Genomic DNA, 17,039 nt, shown 5'->3' on the forward strand with positions numbered 1-17,039 from the left:
ACCTTCCACAGAGATGTCCTGGATGGCAAAACGCAGGATGATGGTCCAGATCATACCAAGGGTCATCTTCCCGTTACCGTCAACAATTTCTGTAAACACACGCACACACACACACATTATTAATCGTGGCAAGAGAGAAAATATCAAAGACTAAGAGCAGGCATCTCAGTCACAGCGGTTCTGTGTCTGCTATTGAAAGAAGGCTTTTGGAGGATGGTGCCGTTGAGACAAATTGAATTTCACGCGGCCCGAAGGCTCAGAAGGAATCTTGACTGCAAATTAGAGTGAAGAAAATGTAAATGAAATGAAGTCACAGGGAAATTCACGAACTGTTTTTAAGAGGATGAACTCAGCCGGGTAAAAACTCACGCAGATTTAGAGGAAAAACAGACAAAATCTGAGCTTTTAAATTGGATTCAAATGTAATTTATTTCTGTTTTCATCTCTTCAGTTCTCACTCTATCGTATCTCTCTCATTTATAGTTTACCTAAATGTTTATAAATGACAAGATGAATCCATTTTTATTTGATAATTTGAAGTATCTAACTAAAAACTGGCGAGTCAGCAGAATGGCAGAAAAAGTGCCAGAGGATAGCTTCAATATGTAGAGTAAGTTACGGTATTAATTAATAAAGGAAAACATTTGCGTGTTGCAGCTCCTTCCTCATGTTGGTTGGTCTGTAGTTTGCTGTAGTCGGCCTCGTCTCACCTGAACTCTCATGATGCTGATGATGCTGTGAGCTTCACCAGCCAGCTGGTGCTCACAAATACCTCCAAGAAATGCAAATATGGTGTGACCTTGGCATATTAATTAAAAGAGACAAAGGTAGGGAGCAGAGGGAGGGAAGAAATAATAAAAGGGAGCGTTTGTTATTCAAAGCAGGACTCTCACCCTCAGCACCGATAGACACCAGCTTGACCCCCTTGCTGCAGATGAAGTCCAGAGCTTTGTTCACGTTGGCGATCTTGTGGAAACGCATCTTGCCTTTGTCGGGTTTGGGCAGCCTCTCACCTGAAAGGAAGAAGAGAAGAATCCATTACAGCTGAAACTATTATTTGTTGAAGTCGAATATGTTCTGGCGCCGGCTTCAAATGTAAAGATTCGCTGATTTTATACATTTATTGTAAAAATGTCAATGGGACATTTTAACTACCCGGTTAAAGTAACTATTCAGTACAAGTACAGTATAATACAGTATATCATCCACAGAGTGTGTGTGTGTGTGTGTGTGTGTGCGCGCGTGCGTGCGTGCGTGCGTGCGTGTGTGTGTGTATATATATATATATATGTGTGTGTGTGTGCTGATGAGACCCACCTGATATGACCTCCAGCAGCAGCATGAGTTTGAGGCCATTTCTAAAATCTTCTTCGATGTTCTCAATCTGTGTCCCGGCCTTCCTCAAGTGGGAGTTACACCAAGCTGTGAAGGTCTGTGAGAGAGAGAGAGAGAGAGAGAGAGAGAGAGAGAGAGAGAGAGAGAGAGAGAGAGAGAGAGAGGATAGAGAGAGAGAGAGAGAGAGAGAGAGAGAGAGAGAGAGAGAGAGAGAGAGAGAGAGAGAGAGGATGGAGAGAGAGAGAGAGGAGAGAGAGAGAGAGAGAGAGAGAGAGAGCGAGAGAGCGAGAAGAGAGAGAGAGAGAGAGAGAGAGAGAGAGAGAGAGGGCGAGAGCGAGAGAGAGAGCGAGGGAGAGGATGGAGAGAGAGAGAGAGAGAGAGAGAGAGAGAGAGAGAGAGAGAGAGAGAGAGAGAGAGAGAGAGCGAGAGAGAGAGAGAGAGAGAGAGAGCGAGGGAGAGGATGGAGAGAGAGAGAGAGAGAGAGAGAGAGAGAGAGGAGAGAGAGAGAGAGAGAGAGAGAGGGCGAGAGAGAGAGAGAGAGAGAGAGAGGATGGAGAGAGAGAGAGAGAGAGGATGGAGAGAGAGAGAGAGGATGGAGAGAGAGAGAGCGAGAGGATGGAGAGAGAGCAGAGAGAGAGGATGGAGAGAGAGAGAGCGAGAGGATGGAGAGAGAGAGAGAGAGCGAGAGAGGATGGAGAGCGAGAGAGGAGAGAGAGAGAGAGAGAGGATGAGCGAGAGAGGAGAGAGAGAGAGGGGATGGAGAGAGAGGATGGAGAGAGCGAGACATTCATGTCAGTTTGACTGTTGACTCAACAGTCCTGAACGAGATGAAACTGACTTCTGCTTTATTTTATTATTCAGTCTATTTGAATGTTTGTCTTTTTTGGAAAATCATCCACTGAATTGGAGTGAATATTACAGTCTTTGCTTTATTCTGCATGAAAAGCTTTTTCCTTCAGTTCGTTAATGTGAGAGAGCAGTGCCATTACACACGACCATCCACTGTGTTCTCTCTCATTAAATGATGCACAAATGACCACACACACACACACACACACACACACACACACACACACACACACACACACACACACACACACACACACACACACACACACACACACACACACACACACACACACACACACGGTCGGACCGGTTATAACGCGGTACTCGGCCTGTTTATGCAGGAGACACCAGATTACCGGCTTTGGCGCGTCTTGTTTTTAAATGCTCACATTCCGTGACATGTGACCATTTACACTGAAGAAGCATTGTTTGCATTGGGTTTGCCATTGTACCTGTTACCTTCCTCGCCTAGCGCGATGGCTGTATTGGTGTAAAAAACTCTAAGCCAGGAAGTCAGCTGCCATAAAGTCCGATATTCGGTCCATAACTGTGTTGAACATTTTGGCAAGAGCAGATGCTGCGTCTTTCAAAAGCCAGATCTGGCATTTGAGAAACCAAACTGTTCATTTCGGGGACGCTGCTGCGCGCAGTGGGCAGAATGCAGACGGTGACGTAAACGGCTCTCAGCCGCTGAGTGCTTGCTTTTGGTCTCGTCTGGAAAATTGCCTCGTCGTGTGCACGTCTGGGACAATTCAACGGGCGCCATCGGGCCAATCAATCTCTGAACGGCATTTTGAGAAGCTTTCATGGCGTTTAGCTTGGAATGTGGGATGTGTGTGTGCGGGGCTGCTGCTGTGGAGCCACAACTTTGCCAGGGTTTGGAGGACGAGTGGGTGCAGAAGCAGAATAAGTACATGAGCTGAATAACTAACTACAGATGATAGTGTGGGCGGCGTGAGGAGAGAGCGAGAGACTAGTGGAGGTGAGAGTGTACATTCCCATGACAGCGGAGAACATTTAACACTTTATAAACCAACATGTATACGTCCTGGTACAGCATATGCCTCCATGTCTATCGCGTGCACTCAAGTGTGACTGTAGATCTGCATGGACAGAGAAGCAAAGCACCAGACAGACAGGAAGAGATGGAGACAGGAAGAGAGGGAGACAGGAAGAGAGGGACGGAAAAGACACCGGCGTCTTTGACGGAGAGAAACCACACGAGTGACTCTCAGACTCTGACTGTCACTCAAGAGCTGAAATAATTAGTTGATTGACAGAACATGAATAGACCCCGAGCAACACCGCGCTCCAGTTTATTCTGCTGATTTTCTGCGTCTCTCGACAGTTAACTGAATCGTCGTTGAGGTTTGGACGGTTGTTTGGGCAAAAGAAGCAAGTTGTCACATTGAGCTCTAGTTTTAGACCAAAAGATAAATGAGGAATTTAGAATTTTTGAATGTGTTTTATATTGTAAAATCTACACGGTACACTGGAACACAAAAACACAAATACATGTGTTGAGCGTACTATAAATTCTCAGAAATAAATTACAATGGGAGGAACTTGTACTCTGCTAGTATTTGCAGTTAATTTGTTATGAGAAATATTGTACTTTTAATTACAATACATTGATTTCACACCTGCAGCTACTTTGCAAATAAGTATTTCATATAAATACAAATGCATGATCATCTCAGAAAATAAGACGTGATATTAGATTAAACTACCAGTGTGTGTTTGTGTATAAATACATCTACACATCTAAATACTTCTTTCACTACTGGCAGTGGTTGATGGAAACTTTGCAACTTGTCCCGTCTGCAAAACATTATTCCAATCAAACCGAATTTCGGAATTTGAAGGCTAAAGAAAGACACTCGTAGCAGAGCGAGGCAGCGAAGGGGAGACGTGAGAGGAGCGACAGGAATGCCCAGGCCGGGTGTAACTTGATGTAAGGGTCTGGAGAGGAGGAGAGGCCGCCTGTCCAACCAGCCGGGGTCCCAGCAGGTGCTCGCCTCCTTTGCCACGCATGACCAAATTTAGACAGGCTCCTAATCCGGCACACACGGGCCACTAGGCCAAGTCGGTGAGGAGACCACTAGGCCAAGTCGGTGAGGAGACGAGGTGTATGAAGAAGGAAGGATGTAAGGAGCCAAAGGAGCAGGCTGGAAGTGGGGGGGGGGGGGCTAAATGAAGTAGAAGAAGGGGGAGGAGGAGAAAAGACTGAAAAGTGAAGGGGGGGTGGAGGAGGGGGGGGGGAGGCTAAATCGGGTTGCTATGGGACACCACCAGACAGCTGAGAAGGCAGGATTCCTGAGGTGAACTGTAAGAGTCCAAGACGGAGAGAGAGAGAAGTGGAGGAGGAGAAGAGGAGGAAAAGAGGAGGAAGGAATGGATTGAAGAGTACGACGATGTATAAAATAATAACGAGACGGTGTGGGTAAGACGAGAGGGGTGAAACTAAACGGGTGGTAATTGAAATCAGGGCTTCATTTGACCTAATAAAGCTGTCGATGCAAACATAACCCAGGATACATTAAAGCCGACGTGCTAAACGGACCACGCGGGATAAAAAAAACAATTATCTGCCACACCAGCATAGCAAAGCTATTATTGCTAGGCCTCTGCGTCTAAAGCTCTGTTATCCCGTCCCACGCTGGGTTTTAATGCCTGTGGTGGTCTACAGAGTCCACCGGCATGAAGTCACCCTCCATCCCCCCCCCCCCCCCCCCCCCGTCCCCTCTTCTCTCTCCATCCACACCTGTCGGTCTGGCCTGGCTCAGCGAGACCTTTTTACAGGTCCTTTTTGTAAAATGAGGTCACGGTGGCCCAGCTGAATGCCTGTCATAAATACAAACCCCCCCCCCAAGGGGGAATCAGGGCTGCTGACCCTCAATACAGCTGACACACACACACACACACACACACACACACACACACACACACACACACACACGCCTCTTCCCGTCTGAAAGGGCTCAGAGCTCTCAATGTCAGCTGGCTCGGCTGTCCGTCACAGAGCTGATGCAACTGCCGGGTGGAGATACCGCTGAGTCGTGAGCAAGATGCATTTTACACAACAGACCTGCTCGATATCTGCACTTCATATTCAATCTCAGCAGAGCTCGGCTGTAGTAGAAACTAATAACATCTTCTGGTAAAAATGAGGCGTTATTACTCGACCTATGTGCTGAAAAAAACAACTTTCTATTCTTCTCAATTGCTGCTTCCGAATCAGGATTATGTGAACTGATGATCTGGGAATAAAGAATAGAAAAAGTCACTTTTACAGCTTGTGCTGCAGAACATGAAGCCATAAAGCATAAACTAGTCGTTGCTCCGTCGTCGTTGAACGGCTGCTTTTGTTGTAACTGTGACGTAACTCTCACCACGGTGTGTAGACACAAAATGGCCTCCTGCAGTCGACCACCTCCCTGTTTTGCTGCTAAGTTACAGGTATTACACACACACACACACACACACACACACAAGCTGTGGCTGACCTGATGATTAGCCCAGAGTGAGTGTTACTCCGGTGCTCTTTACACCTACACAGCTCAGTTTCTCCGGCCGTGGTTACACTTGATTTTGTCAACGCGCCTTCTGGTGATCGGATGCTCCGGATCAGAACTCCGCTGTGTCCACTGATGCGCTCACACACACACACTTGACACTTCCATACGACCCGAGTGATCGGACAGCGCTCGGATATATTAAAGGAGCAGCTGTAAAACGCTGATAAACATTTTCTTATGCATTTGTCCACAGTAGAAGTGTGAGATCTCACCTCAGCGCACAGACCTAACAGTCAATGGCATGAAGTCTCATGGAAAAGACGACGTGTAACCACGGCCTCAAAAAGAAAACACACCTAATTACATTTCTGCTAATTAGGTGGATAATTGATTGCAAGATGGTCTCAATGCATCACTGGTGTCCAGTCTTTTGACACGGAGGAGTGTGCATGATTTAATTACACACGTCTTCGGTAGCTGACTTTCCTAATTAGCACCTTCAAAGCATGGACCGGCGGTCTAATTAGGGGAAATCTGCTGGCGTGGTGTTGGTGTGGATTGAAAACGTGCATTCTAATTCCATCTGTCTTTCAGGGAACGCTGCCTGCACGTCTACAGCCACCCCGTTACTTCTGCACTGCTTTGTGATTTGGTGCATTGTGTTTTACCTCTTGGCACAAAGCTGTGGCGATTTGTTCCGAGTCAAACAATAACGTTTTAAAAGGCTTCATTCAGAAGCACATGGAGCTCAAAAATGCACTTTGGAGAGTCTGTGGTCGTCAAGTTAAGCATCCTGGAGATTCATCCCAGGACGGCCCATCACCTCCTTCCTTCAAATCCAGTGAGTTTAAATTAAAGTCCTGACGCAGCACTAAACGTGCACACAGAGGTTTTCTGTTGCATTCCCTTCTACTCATTCTTCTGGTGTGTTTTTACCTCTTCGTGTTTGAGCGAGCGCTGTAATTATTTCTGACTGATATTGCAACTGCGGTGTGATGTGCGGCATTAGAGGGAGCGACGATGAAAAACACTGAAACGATTATGGTGTGATCTCTGCAGGGATCTGCAGCGAACGTCTTTCATGAAGTCTGTAGAACATGACTTGACAATAATTCATTTAAAGGAACATTTTTCACACACATTTTGTCTTTAATTAAGTATTGCGCCCTGTGCGATTTCAGACTTGCAGTGGCCCACATTTACACAGCACAAACTCATTTTAACCATTTTAATTTAGCAATCTAAATACATTTAATGTTAATATTCATAACAAGTCAAAACAACGCGTTGTATCTACGTCTGCATTGTTGGAAGCTGCTTGAGAAAGACGAAAAATATCAGAAGTAAAATGTTCATTTCAGAGCTTAAAGCAGTAGAAAATCTGAAAAGAACCTCCTGCTTTGGAATGTGTCCCTGTGGATGAGCTGCTCTACAGAGAGCTGTGTTTAAAGGGTTTAAGTTGACATGAACGTGCATTATCTCAGTGCAACACACAGGTATTTATATCTCACTGCCAGTGTAAAAGTAGTTTGCCCACAAGGTTGACTCCATTCACACCCGTCCACTCCGGCTACCTTTGTCCCGCACCGGTTCACCACACTAACAAATCACAGACTCGCATGCACACAATAATAGCAGCACGCCAAAGAACAAATAGCCTCCTTGGACCAGATCCATCAATTGTTAAAATCACAATGAAAAACAAAACGCTGTGTTTTTAGATTCAGCCTGTACTGCAGCAGGAACACAGAACCTTTAAACACATTCTACACACACAGATCTCCAAAACCTCAAAACCAGAAGCCACATTGTCATAACATTGTGCACCGCGCTCACGTCTGTCAAGAAAGGATACATTTCATCATTACTCTGTTGCACCATCACGTGTGTTTTATGTTCATGTTCTCGGTTCTTTCAGGAACAAATCGGGATTGATGGACTGAAGCCGCGCCGCTGCTGAGCTCTACTGCGTCTCACATCAGTCAGAATTCAACCATATATGTCAAAAACATACATATCCAACGTCGGTGCAGCGGCGGCTTCCTCAAAAAGAGGGCGTCAACACTGTTCAAAACCCACTTTCAAGAATTGCAGACATGAATTCCTCCGCCGAGTTTCAACAGCCGATAACGTGACAGGAGCATCGTGATGGGAGAGGAGTTACAGCACCCAACAGGTGGAGGAGCCCCCCCCCCCCCCCCCCTATGTGGCCTTTAAATACCCCTCAAAACAGACCTGGAGCCCTGAACTTGGGTCCCACAAGGATAATTTAGGACTGTGACAAAAGAGCCAAAAGGTCGACGCCCACACAAACCCGAAACGTCTAAACAACTATTACGCACACAGCAATGGAGCGGCAACTTCCTCTACTGTAATAGTTATGGTGCTATGCAATATATTTCCTCTAATCTTTGTTTTTCACTGGAAAATACTGGATGAAACTATTCAAATCTAACAATCTAAGAGGGAAAATAAGTTTTTGCTTGGAGAACTCGCATGGATATAGAGTTTTGACAAGGGGTTTGTGAGTACAGACACGACTGTGCTTTAACGGGTCCCGAGGTACCGAGGAACCGTTGGAAACCACTTGCTTTGATTCATTTGTGTTTTCAAGAAACCGGCATGACGATTTGTCTCAAAAGACCATTTTGTAGCGTCTTAGAATGAAACCCACAAACGTGATGCGCAAGATGTCTGTCGGTGGGGAAACATAATTGGCAGGTGAAAGTGTAAAATGAAGATTGTGGCGCAGAACGTTGAGAACAATGGCGGACAGGTGGAACCACATGCAAAGGTCATCAGCTTCATTAAAAAATAAGACAATGTCTGTAAGTAAGAGGAACCAAGCAAAGTGAAAGTGAAGAGGAACTTCTCCTTCCTCCTAAATATCAACAGGTCAATTCAGATAACATAGAAAGAGCTTTCTCTTAATCTCTCTTAATCGTTACTATCGTGTGAACAGCTGTTACATTGTCAGCAGGTTGAACTGTAAGTATGTAAATCCCCCGACATTAATTCTTCAGCCATGCTTTCCACCTCTTCGCCATAAAAGGATCAACGAGCTAATATCCCAGAGACCCTGCTGACAACAGGCTCCCGACGCCAGGCTCCAGTCCAAACCTGTGGACTTATGTCCGTGTTCAGAGGATGAAAGGCCTAGCGCACCTCTTCTAGTCAAAGCGCGTGTGTGTGTGTGTGTGTGCATCCCTGTGCCAGATGCCAGAGATACTGTGGGCACGAGGGATTCCAGCTGGTGAGAGAACAGGTGGAGCAGGTGACGAAAGACAAAAGCCCTCCGCCCACCGACACAGTGGGAACAATACTCGCGTCTTTAAATATTCAAGGTTGAGTTTCGTACAAACAGAATGTTTAAATCTACATCCACAATGCCATGCGTACACATCAGAGACCCCCGTGCTACCACAAACGTCACCTGTGGCATTTTAAATGGGAACAACTCCATGAAGACATCCGACTTCTGGATTCACGGCACGACAAGTCGAGCACGAGTCACGCAGACGGGAGCGTCGCTGTGCTCTGTGCCGCACGGATACACAGCGACCGCAGCAGACAATCCCGCAGCGCAGCATCTACAACCCAGGCACGCAATGCGTGTTCTGTCCGCGGCGGAACAACTCACAGGAGCGACCGGTTAACGCGATCCAGTCAATCACGGGTTTGTGACACAGCCATCCGTCTGCGGCGTCACATTAATTGCTTTGGGCTCGGCGGCGGGGGAACACGGTGCCGCTCCATTGTGCCGCCTCGCATTGTGTTCTGCTGCCACGTGGCTGCAGGTTTGCCGTGCCGCCAGATTGACGATGTCAGCGAGGAAACTCGACAATGAGCTCCTCCGGCACCGTCTCAGTGTGTGTGTGTGTGTGTGTGTGCGTGTGTTCACTTCAGAAATGCTGACAGCAATCGAAGAGCAGGAACACGGTGGTGCATCTGTCAAATGTTGGGGGGGTTGGCAATAATTGAGAGCGAACGACTCATATTTGGGGCCTCCTTATCTTTCATTGTTCACTGTGCTGCCATCACTGTCATATGAATTGACTGCGTGATCGATGGTGGGGAATGAAAGGTGAGTGTACAGGTCGATGGTTGACGGCAGCAGCAGGCCGAGTCTTTTCTCATTTAATGAGATCTGGACTGCGGAGACCGACGCGAGAGACAAAAATCGGCGTTAAGTGGTTGCGGAGGATTTATGACACTGCGGCTGGTGTGAGGAGGAGGACGAGGAGAAGGGGGAGGGGGGGGGGGGGGTTGTGTCTAATTCCAGAAGACGAGTTCTTTCTCTGAAATAAGACGTAAAACTGTCCAAGCAGATCTGTTGGAACAGCCCGGGACTGTTGGAACAGCCTTCCGTTGTTCATCGGCTGCACCAAATCCAAAATGCTCTCGTCGACGAGCAAGTGAAGAGCATGGAGCTCCATCTCAAGGCTAGACGATGGCATTCGTCTCGCCAGCAGCTTTCTCAGCCAACATGAAAGCACACGGCGATATCTCCATGACCTCAGTCCTATTATAAGAGCGCCATCATCTCAGCAGACATTAAACTGACGACTGGAACTTCTGCTCCCACCTGCCTATAAATATCCATCGCATGACACGACATACTCTTCTTTTTGAAATACAAAGACGGGTCAGTGTTCAGTTTGTCTCATTACTGAAAGGAAACAGACTTTTTCGACATGAATGCAACGTTTAAGTCCGACACCATGAGGACCCGAGGAGACATTTCTGCAGTATCCTCTCGTGTCATTTGTTACCGAGCAGGTCACAGAGATGGCAGCTTGTGGCTTTCTGCTTCCTCATAAACAAGACTCCACGTTCCACACCAGCGAGGAGCCTGAAGAGTAACAACTAGAACTGGGACGGTTCAAACTTAAATGAATTTGTTGACGGCACAGATTGTGTCATTTGTTTTAAAAGTTTTTAGTTTGTCTGCAGATGTAACTGTAATGGAACTAACGTCACTGTCAACCCATGCAATTTTCTCCCAACTAATCCGACCTTTTATTCTATTTACAGACCCACAGGACTGCTCTGATCAGATCAAGATGGCCGCCCTCACAGCAGAACCATCAATCATCATTTCTACTTTGTGGACTCAGACTCCGCCGTTGGATCGAGTGTCTGCTCTCGTCATTAAAACACTCGGCGAAGAACTTTTTCCGTCTTCAAAACTGGGTCCCAATCCTCATAAGAACTCGCACACAAAAACTCTTTTGCGCCAATAAAATACAGTGAATGAGGAAGATTTCACGCACGCACACACACACACACACACACACACACACACACACACACACACACACACACACACACACACACACACACACACACACACACACACACACACACACACACACACACACACACACACACACACACACACACACACACACACACCTCAGCCCTTCCTACGGCCTCCCAGGGCTCCTGCACTAAAGCAGTTTATAGAAGCCTCCCTACATGGACACGGCTTCTGGAATAGCAACTGCTATTTGATCTGACTGCAAGTTCCCTCACCTCTCCACTTACATCTCACCCTGGTACACCTCCTCTCTACATGTTGCACACAACACAGATGCAGGCCACCAATCAATGATATTCTGTTTTTGAAACATTCACCTGGAATAAACTTTGGGAGGACCACTTAGTCATATCTTACTCATTTCACTTGAGAAAGCAGATGAGTTGCATATATTCTCGAGGCAGGAGCCATTGACAAACTGTCTTCTAACTCTTTGTGTCCTTCCAGCCCCGTCTTGTCTTGTCTTGTTTACAAATGTTCAACATATTAAATAATGAAATCAGAAAATCCCACGTTCCCTTCAAAGAAGTCTCCGTCTGGTCCAGGCGAGTGAAAATATGCCGAGAGGTCCAGAGACTCGACAGCGTAACTGTCGGGGATCACATGATCCTGACGGAGTGACTCATGGGACGGAATGCCATGTTGCATCTTGGGATGAGGTACTGTGGCCTGAGCAGTGGGCACAAATCAGTGGAAAGATGTCTCTGAGCTGCCTGATAGAAATCTGTGTACTTCCATCCTCTAAAGAAGACCTGGATGAAAACATCCCGTCCCAGAGAAGAGAGCAGCGTCTATGCACACCTATGAAACAGCTTGTTCCCACTGTGAGGAGAACACAAATGATCAACGGCAACGTGATTGTCATGCACGAAGAAGCATTTTCCTCACACGACATTTACAGCAAAATGTCCACAGGCTACAATTACACATATCCATCATTTAGTGAGGAACGTCTGCAAAGCCGTCAATGTGAACCAGCACTGCCCCCCCCCCCCCCCCCCCCGTGCTCCCTGAAACAGAGCCAGTGTTGTAGTATTGTCTCAGGAAACATCAGGTACAGGTTGAGGATCGATGACCCCGTCTGGCTCCTGCACGACTGGCCGAGCTGTTAAAAGTGCAAAATGAGATTAGACGAGAATAGATTTGATTACGCGGCACCTTGAGCGCTCTCCTCGCCCGCACAGAGGGACATTACATTAGGGTTGAGTGGATAAATATCGCATTACTGAATGTAACTTCATAACACTTGGAGCTGACGATGATCAGTCTTTTGGCCACTTCATTCTTTTCATGCCCTGTGGAACGCAGCAGCGAGGGATCGAGTCGAGCAGATTCTCTTACCGTTAATCAGGGGAATAGATGTGGGAATAAACCTGATAAGACTGTCGTTTGCATAATTATTCAATTTACATGATACTTGCTCATGAGGCTGGCTGACAATTCAATATTTCAGCATTTGATTGCACAGCGGCAAGATTCTAATTTGTATTCTAACGATTAATATGAAGAGTATAAAAATGTGTTTTCGTTGATGGGATGAACTTATTTTCTGTCTTCAGTAAATATCACACATTAATGTTGTCAGCCATCATTACAAATGAACGGGAAAAAAACACAATTTTTACACTTCAAGACAAACTTTGTACGTATGTTCGAGGACGTGTCTCTACATGAATCAGTCACCATGAGGCGAATAGGTCAGCTGTGCCCATAAGCTCCTTGATAACACTATGTAATGGGTATTTATAGGTTATTGCTAGCATAAGCTCGTTGATAACCCTATGTAATGGGTATTTATAGGTTATTGCTAGCATAAGCTCGTTGATAACCCTATGTAATGGGTATTTATAGGTTATTGCTAGCATAAGCTCGTTGATAACCCTATGTAATGGGTATTTATAGGTTATTGCTAGCATAAGCTCGGCTAGGCGGCCAGTCATTCACTTAGTAAGCAGCTGAACTCTTTAACGATGTGAAACAGAAGAGGACTTCAGTCACAGTGGTGAACTTTTTGGTGAATTCAGGGTTTACGGTGCTGTGCATCCATCAGCTGGAACATTCCTAATGAACAGAGCACATGTAGAGTATTACAGCTGGTCTTGTGAGAGCAGTGCTGTGGAGTGAGGGTTCATCTTTAACAGCGACTGATCCCCCCCCTCCCTTTTAAAGAGCACTACTTTGTGGAGACGGGCTCGAGTAAGACCGCTCTGAGCCGTCAGCCCAGCATCAATGGGCGAGGCAGAGTTCAGGAAAGCGTTGGGAGTTCATGGAAACATCTTCGGTCCCGAAACTCGCCTGTAGGCTGATTCAAACGGACAACCCAGCCCTTCTTATTGCTCGGAGTACGGCTGCTTTGAGGACAGAATATCGGGAAAGACGAGAGGCGGCCCAATCGCCTCACTCTGTCCTTTCGTATCTCATTCCATCTGACCCCGTATGCTAGATGCAATATCTAACGCCGTACATTTCTTTCTCAACCCAACTCCTATTCAAGACATCAATCATTTAGCTCGCGATCTCACAAGAGCTGCTTCACGATGTAAATATAAACCAATGTGTCAAGATGTACAACTCAGAGACACGTAAACGTCCCAAGCACACACTATTTCTAAAGTCCGGTGTCAGATTCGGCATCACCGTGCGTTGACAAACGCGTAACCGCCACATCAAGGGGTGAGCAGCTTTTATCCGCTGAACTTTTTTAAAAGGATGGGAGGAGGGAACAGGTGGCGCTAAGATTTCCTTTCATATTCATTACATCGCGAAATGATGCACCGGCTATATTCATGGCCTGATATCACCTCCTCAAGCTTGATTGTGCATGCCGAGGAGAGCAACGGGGTACGATGACCTACTCCCCCGGGAGGTTGAGGGGCGAAGACTAAAGCGAGCGGCGTGCTTGGCTGCGCGAGGTCTCTCAAGGCCTCTTATATCGTCTTACATTCTAAAAGACCAATAAATATTGGAAAAACATGAGAAAGTGTGCCGTAGAAGCAGATACGAAAGGGATATATCAAGTACGGCCTCAGGAGGAAGTGTTCGCCCCGACGGGAGAAAAGAGCAGGCAGGGAGGGAGGGAGGGAGGGAGGGAGGGAGGGAAGTTGGAGCCGAGCAAGTTGGAGTATTTTTAGGAAGATGTTTATTTGAAGGTCTGTGAAACCAACCCGGGGTGTATATCTACCAGCCTTGCGATCTCACTCTCTCTCTCTCTCTGTTACCATCTGTTGAGGTCTCTCAGCCTGTCACGGTGCTCTGGCTCTATAGGTGGTCGAGGGAGGGGGGGGGGGGGGCATTTTGCACAGATGGAACAATTCTGCAGGTTCGGGCAAAGTATCATCTGAACATGCCTGTTAAAAAAGAAAAGAAAAGCGGCTGTTGCACTGTTCTTATGCTCCAAAGCACCACAATAGCCCAGAGTAGGTGTTATTAGGTTAGATTAACTGAGATTAGGTTAGAGTAGAGTATTCCTATGTGGAAATTAGTTTATCAAAAGTAGAATACAGCAAAGAAACAGGGACATAAATTGGTATAGCTGTATTACAGCATGCTTTTGAACTTTACATAAAATATGTCTGATTATTTTTACTGCTTTGACCCACCGACAGACTGCCCGTTTTGATAAGGAGCATCATTTGTTTAGTTTCTTTACTCGCTCAAATGATCTACAAATTGTATATTAATGTCTGTATCGTCGGACTGCTGTCCAACAGTAAGAGGAACAACATTGGTGCAGTCATACAAAAGCATGTAGCTCGGCGTCTTTTCACAAGACTGCCGACTGTTCCGGAGACATTTCTGAAACACTCAAAAATTGAACATTAATATACATTGGTTTCACAATAACAAAGAATATTCCAAACTGTGGCTTTTGTTTAGCCAATAAAAGATGGCAACATAACAGGAAGTGGCTATTTCTACTCGTCAAGTGATCAAAATTAATCTTAATTCATAATATTGTATATATGTATATATACAAACATTGAAAAAGCTGTTTTGAGTTAAATATAGTATTTAAATATTGATATTTAAATAGTTTTATTGCACAAGATGAGTTGCCTGTGTTTGGTTGGCTATTTTCATTGTGCCACAAACTGAATACTTTATTGTTCCAGCTTTATTGTTCCAGATCTTTATTGTTCCAGATCTTTATTGTTCCAGATCTTTATTGTTCCAGATCTTTATTGTTCCAGATCTTTATTGTTCCAGCTTTATTGTTCCAGCTCTTTGCTCTGTGATTGGAATGTAATGTTAACTATCGAATAATCTGCGTTAGGTCTACCTGTAAAGATGAACAAACAGTGTAAACTGTGCCTTCGGTGATTAATGTGAACTCAGAAACAGACGACAGAAATATAAGAGGTGGGAATGAAATGTGTACAAGTAGTGCAGAGTTGCAGCAATATGTTAATCCTAATATCAGAACGTTTGATTGAAGATGAACACTTATTATATCTGAACAACAAGAGACGACGGTGAAGGCGTCGATGATGAAATGATGATCTACCGAACGGCTATTTCGAGCCTGAGCTCCGATATTTTCTGCGGTGGAGGAATGCAACTCGGATCACTTCTCAGAAAAATGGCGACCACAGGCCAAGCAAACATTTGTACTGAGCTCGCTACTTTTGAACAAACCAAGGAAGGGCGGTAATACCTTTAGGTTTGTTGGACCGCGGCGGCGGGTGGACAGCTTGTGTGGGAGGTGAACGTTTACACACGTGTTGACCTTTGCGGATGTCGTTTCTGTCCCGGTTTTGCGGCGGGAGACGTCACTTGACTTTTAGCTCAGACAGCTAATTAAACGCACCTGTCGAGCTTGTCCTCCGCGCGACAAGGCCAGGTGGTCAGTATCTTAGTATGGCTGACAATATCCGGTTAAATGATTATATTATTCCAGGAATAATTTGGGGGTTTGTTTTTAGGTTTACTTGTATTAAGAAACGAATTAAATAGTCAAGTAATTCAATTAAGAAGCAGTAACGTGAGAAAATGCAGGTGTTTGTTCATTTAACTTACATATAATTAGACCTACTAAGAAATCGCTGGAAAACTGACTTAAATCAAGATGACTGAATGGAAGTTTCTCCATCCCATCACCCATTTAGTGTCGTGATTTAAGCGCAAAACCATGACAAACTGATGTGTATTTTATAATTCAAATGCAGACGAAATCCTGGAGAGGGTGGTATTATATTTAGACAGTCTTCGCAAGGCAAGGGGTAAATTCACTGAAAGACAACACTGAGAAAGTTACGAGGCCTAAAATATCTGCCCACACAGCTTCCAGCAGGACTGAAGTGCCAGGCGCGAGGGCTGGGTCACACACGTACCCAGTTTCACGTTGCGCTGTTTTAGACTTCAGACTATTCGTGGGGAGGCCGGTGATTCCCGAAACCAACCATTTGTCACGTTAAAATGTACAAAAAAAAATCACGCGTTAATAGTGCGAGGGCATGGGTCAATTTGTGCGTAATTACGCACGGCGGCACAAGCGCATACGCCTCTGCTCAGAGCCTCCTAATCCAAACCTACCTTTCTCTGCTGCTTCTCCCACGCAGGGTCCAGCAGCAGGTCCCTGTCCCAGTCGTCCTCTTGGGTCATGTACCGCTCTTCCTCGTTGATCGTGTAGGAGTTGGTGTATGTAATATGGGTTTCAACAGTCGTCATGATGCAGCCTCTGTCAGGACTTCACGTCCCCCTCAGCTTACAGAAAGAAAAAAAATTAATCAGCAATAGACGCCGCCGTGAGGACAAGAACCACCTTGAGACGTGGGGTCTCGCGTTCGGGGGGGAGAGATCGTTCGGGGCTGCTGAGACCAGACTCCACTGGTGCGAGGTGCCTGTGCGGAGGTGGTGCTCCCACTACAAAAAAAACCCTGCTGGTCCGGTGCTCCTTTCCTGGTCAAAAGTGTCACACGTGACCGCACCCCAATAAGTATGGGAACTGACAGCATTGGGTATCAGGTTCTGACCCTAAAAAGGTTGAAAAGGCGGGGTGGTCTCCTGCGGGCAGGGTG

At 46.0% G+C, this 17,039-nt stretch overlaps 2 protein-coding genes across 2 annotated transcripts in view; one reads left to right on the plus strand and one right to left on the minus strand.

Moving 5' to 3' along the window:
• The window catches only part of prkd4 (protein kinase D4), a 27,046-nt gene extending 16,133 nt beyond the window's left edge, over positions 1-10,913 (plus strand). Inside the window, exon 20 of the mRNA XM_079295072.1 lies at positions 10,737-10,913. The gene's annotated coding sequence lies outside the window, so the exon portion shown is untranslated. The remainder of the gene's footprint in view (positions 1-10,736) is intronic.
• The window catches only part of actn3b (actinin alpha 3b), a 24,158-nt gene extending 7,240 nt beyond the window's left edge, over positions 1-16,918 (minus strand). Inside the window, exons 1-4 of the mRNA XM_079295071.1 lie at positions 16,555-16,918; positions 1,318-1,432; positions 894-1,013; positions 3-89 (exon numbers count right to left, since the gene is read on the minus strand). Of these exons, the coding sequence (XP_079151197.1) occupies positions 3-89; positions 894-1,013; positions 1,318-1,432; positions 16,555-16,689 (457 nt within the window). The 5' untranslated portion in view covers positions 16,690-16,918. The remainder of the gene's footprint in view (positions 1-2; positions 90-893; positions 1,014-1,317; positions 1,433-16,554) is intronic.
• Positions 16,919-17,039: the final 121 nt, after the last annotated feature.

Source organism: Melanostigma gelatinosum, assembly GCF_949748355.1.
Source record: "Melanostigma gelatinosum genome assembly, chromosome: 23".
NCBI classification, from domain to species: Eukaryota; Metazoa; Chordata; class Actinopteri; order Perciformes; family Zoarcidae; genus Melanostigma; species Melanostigma gelatinosum.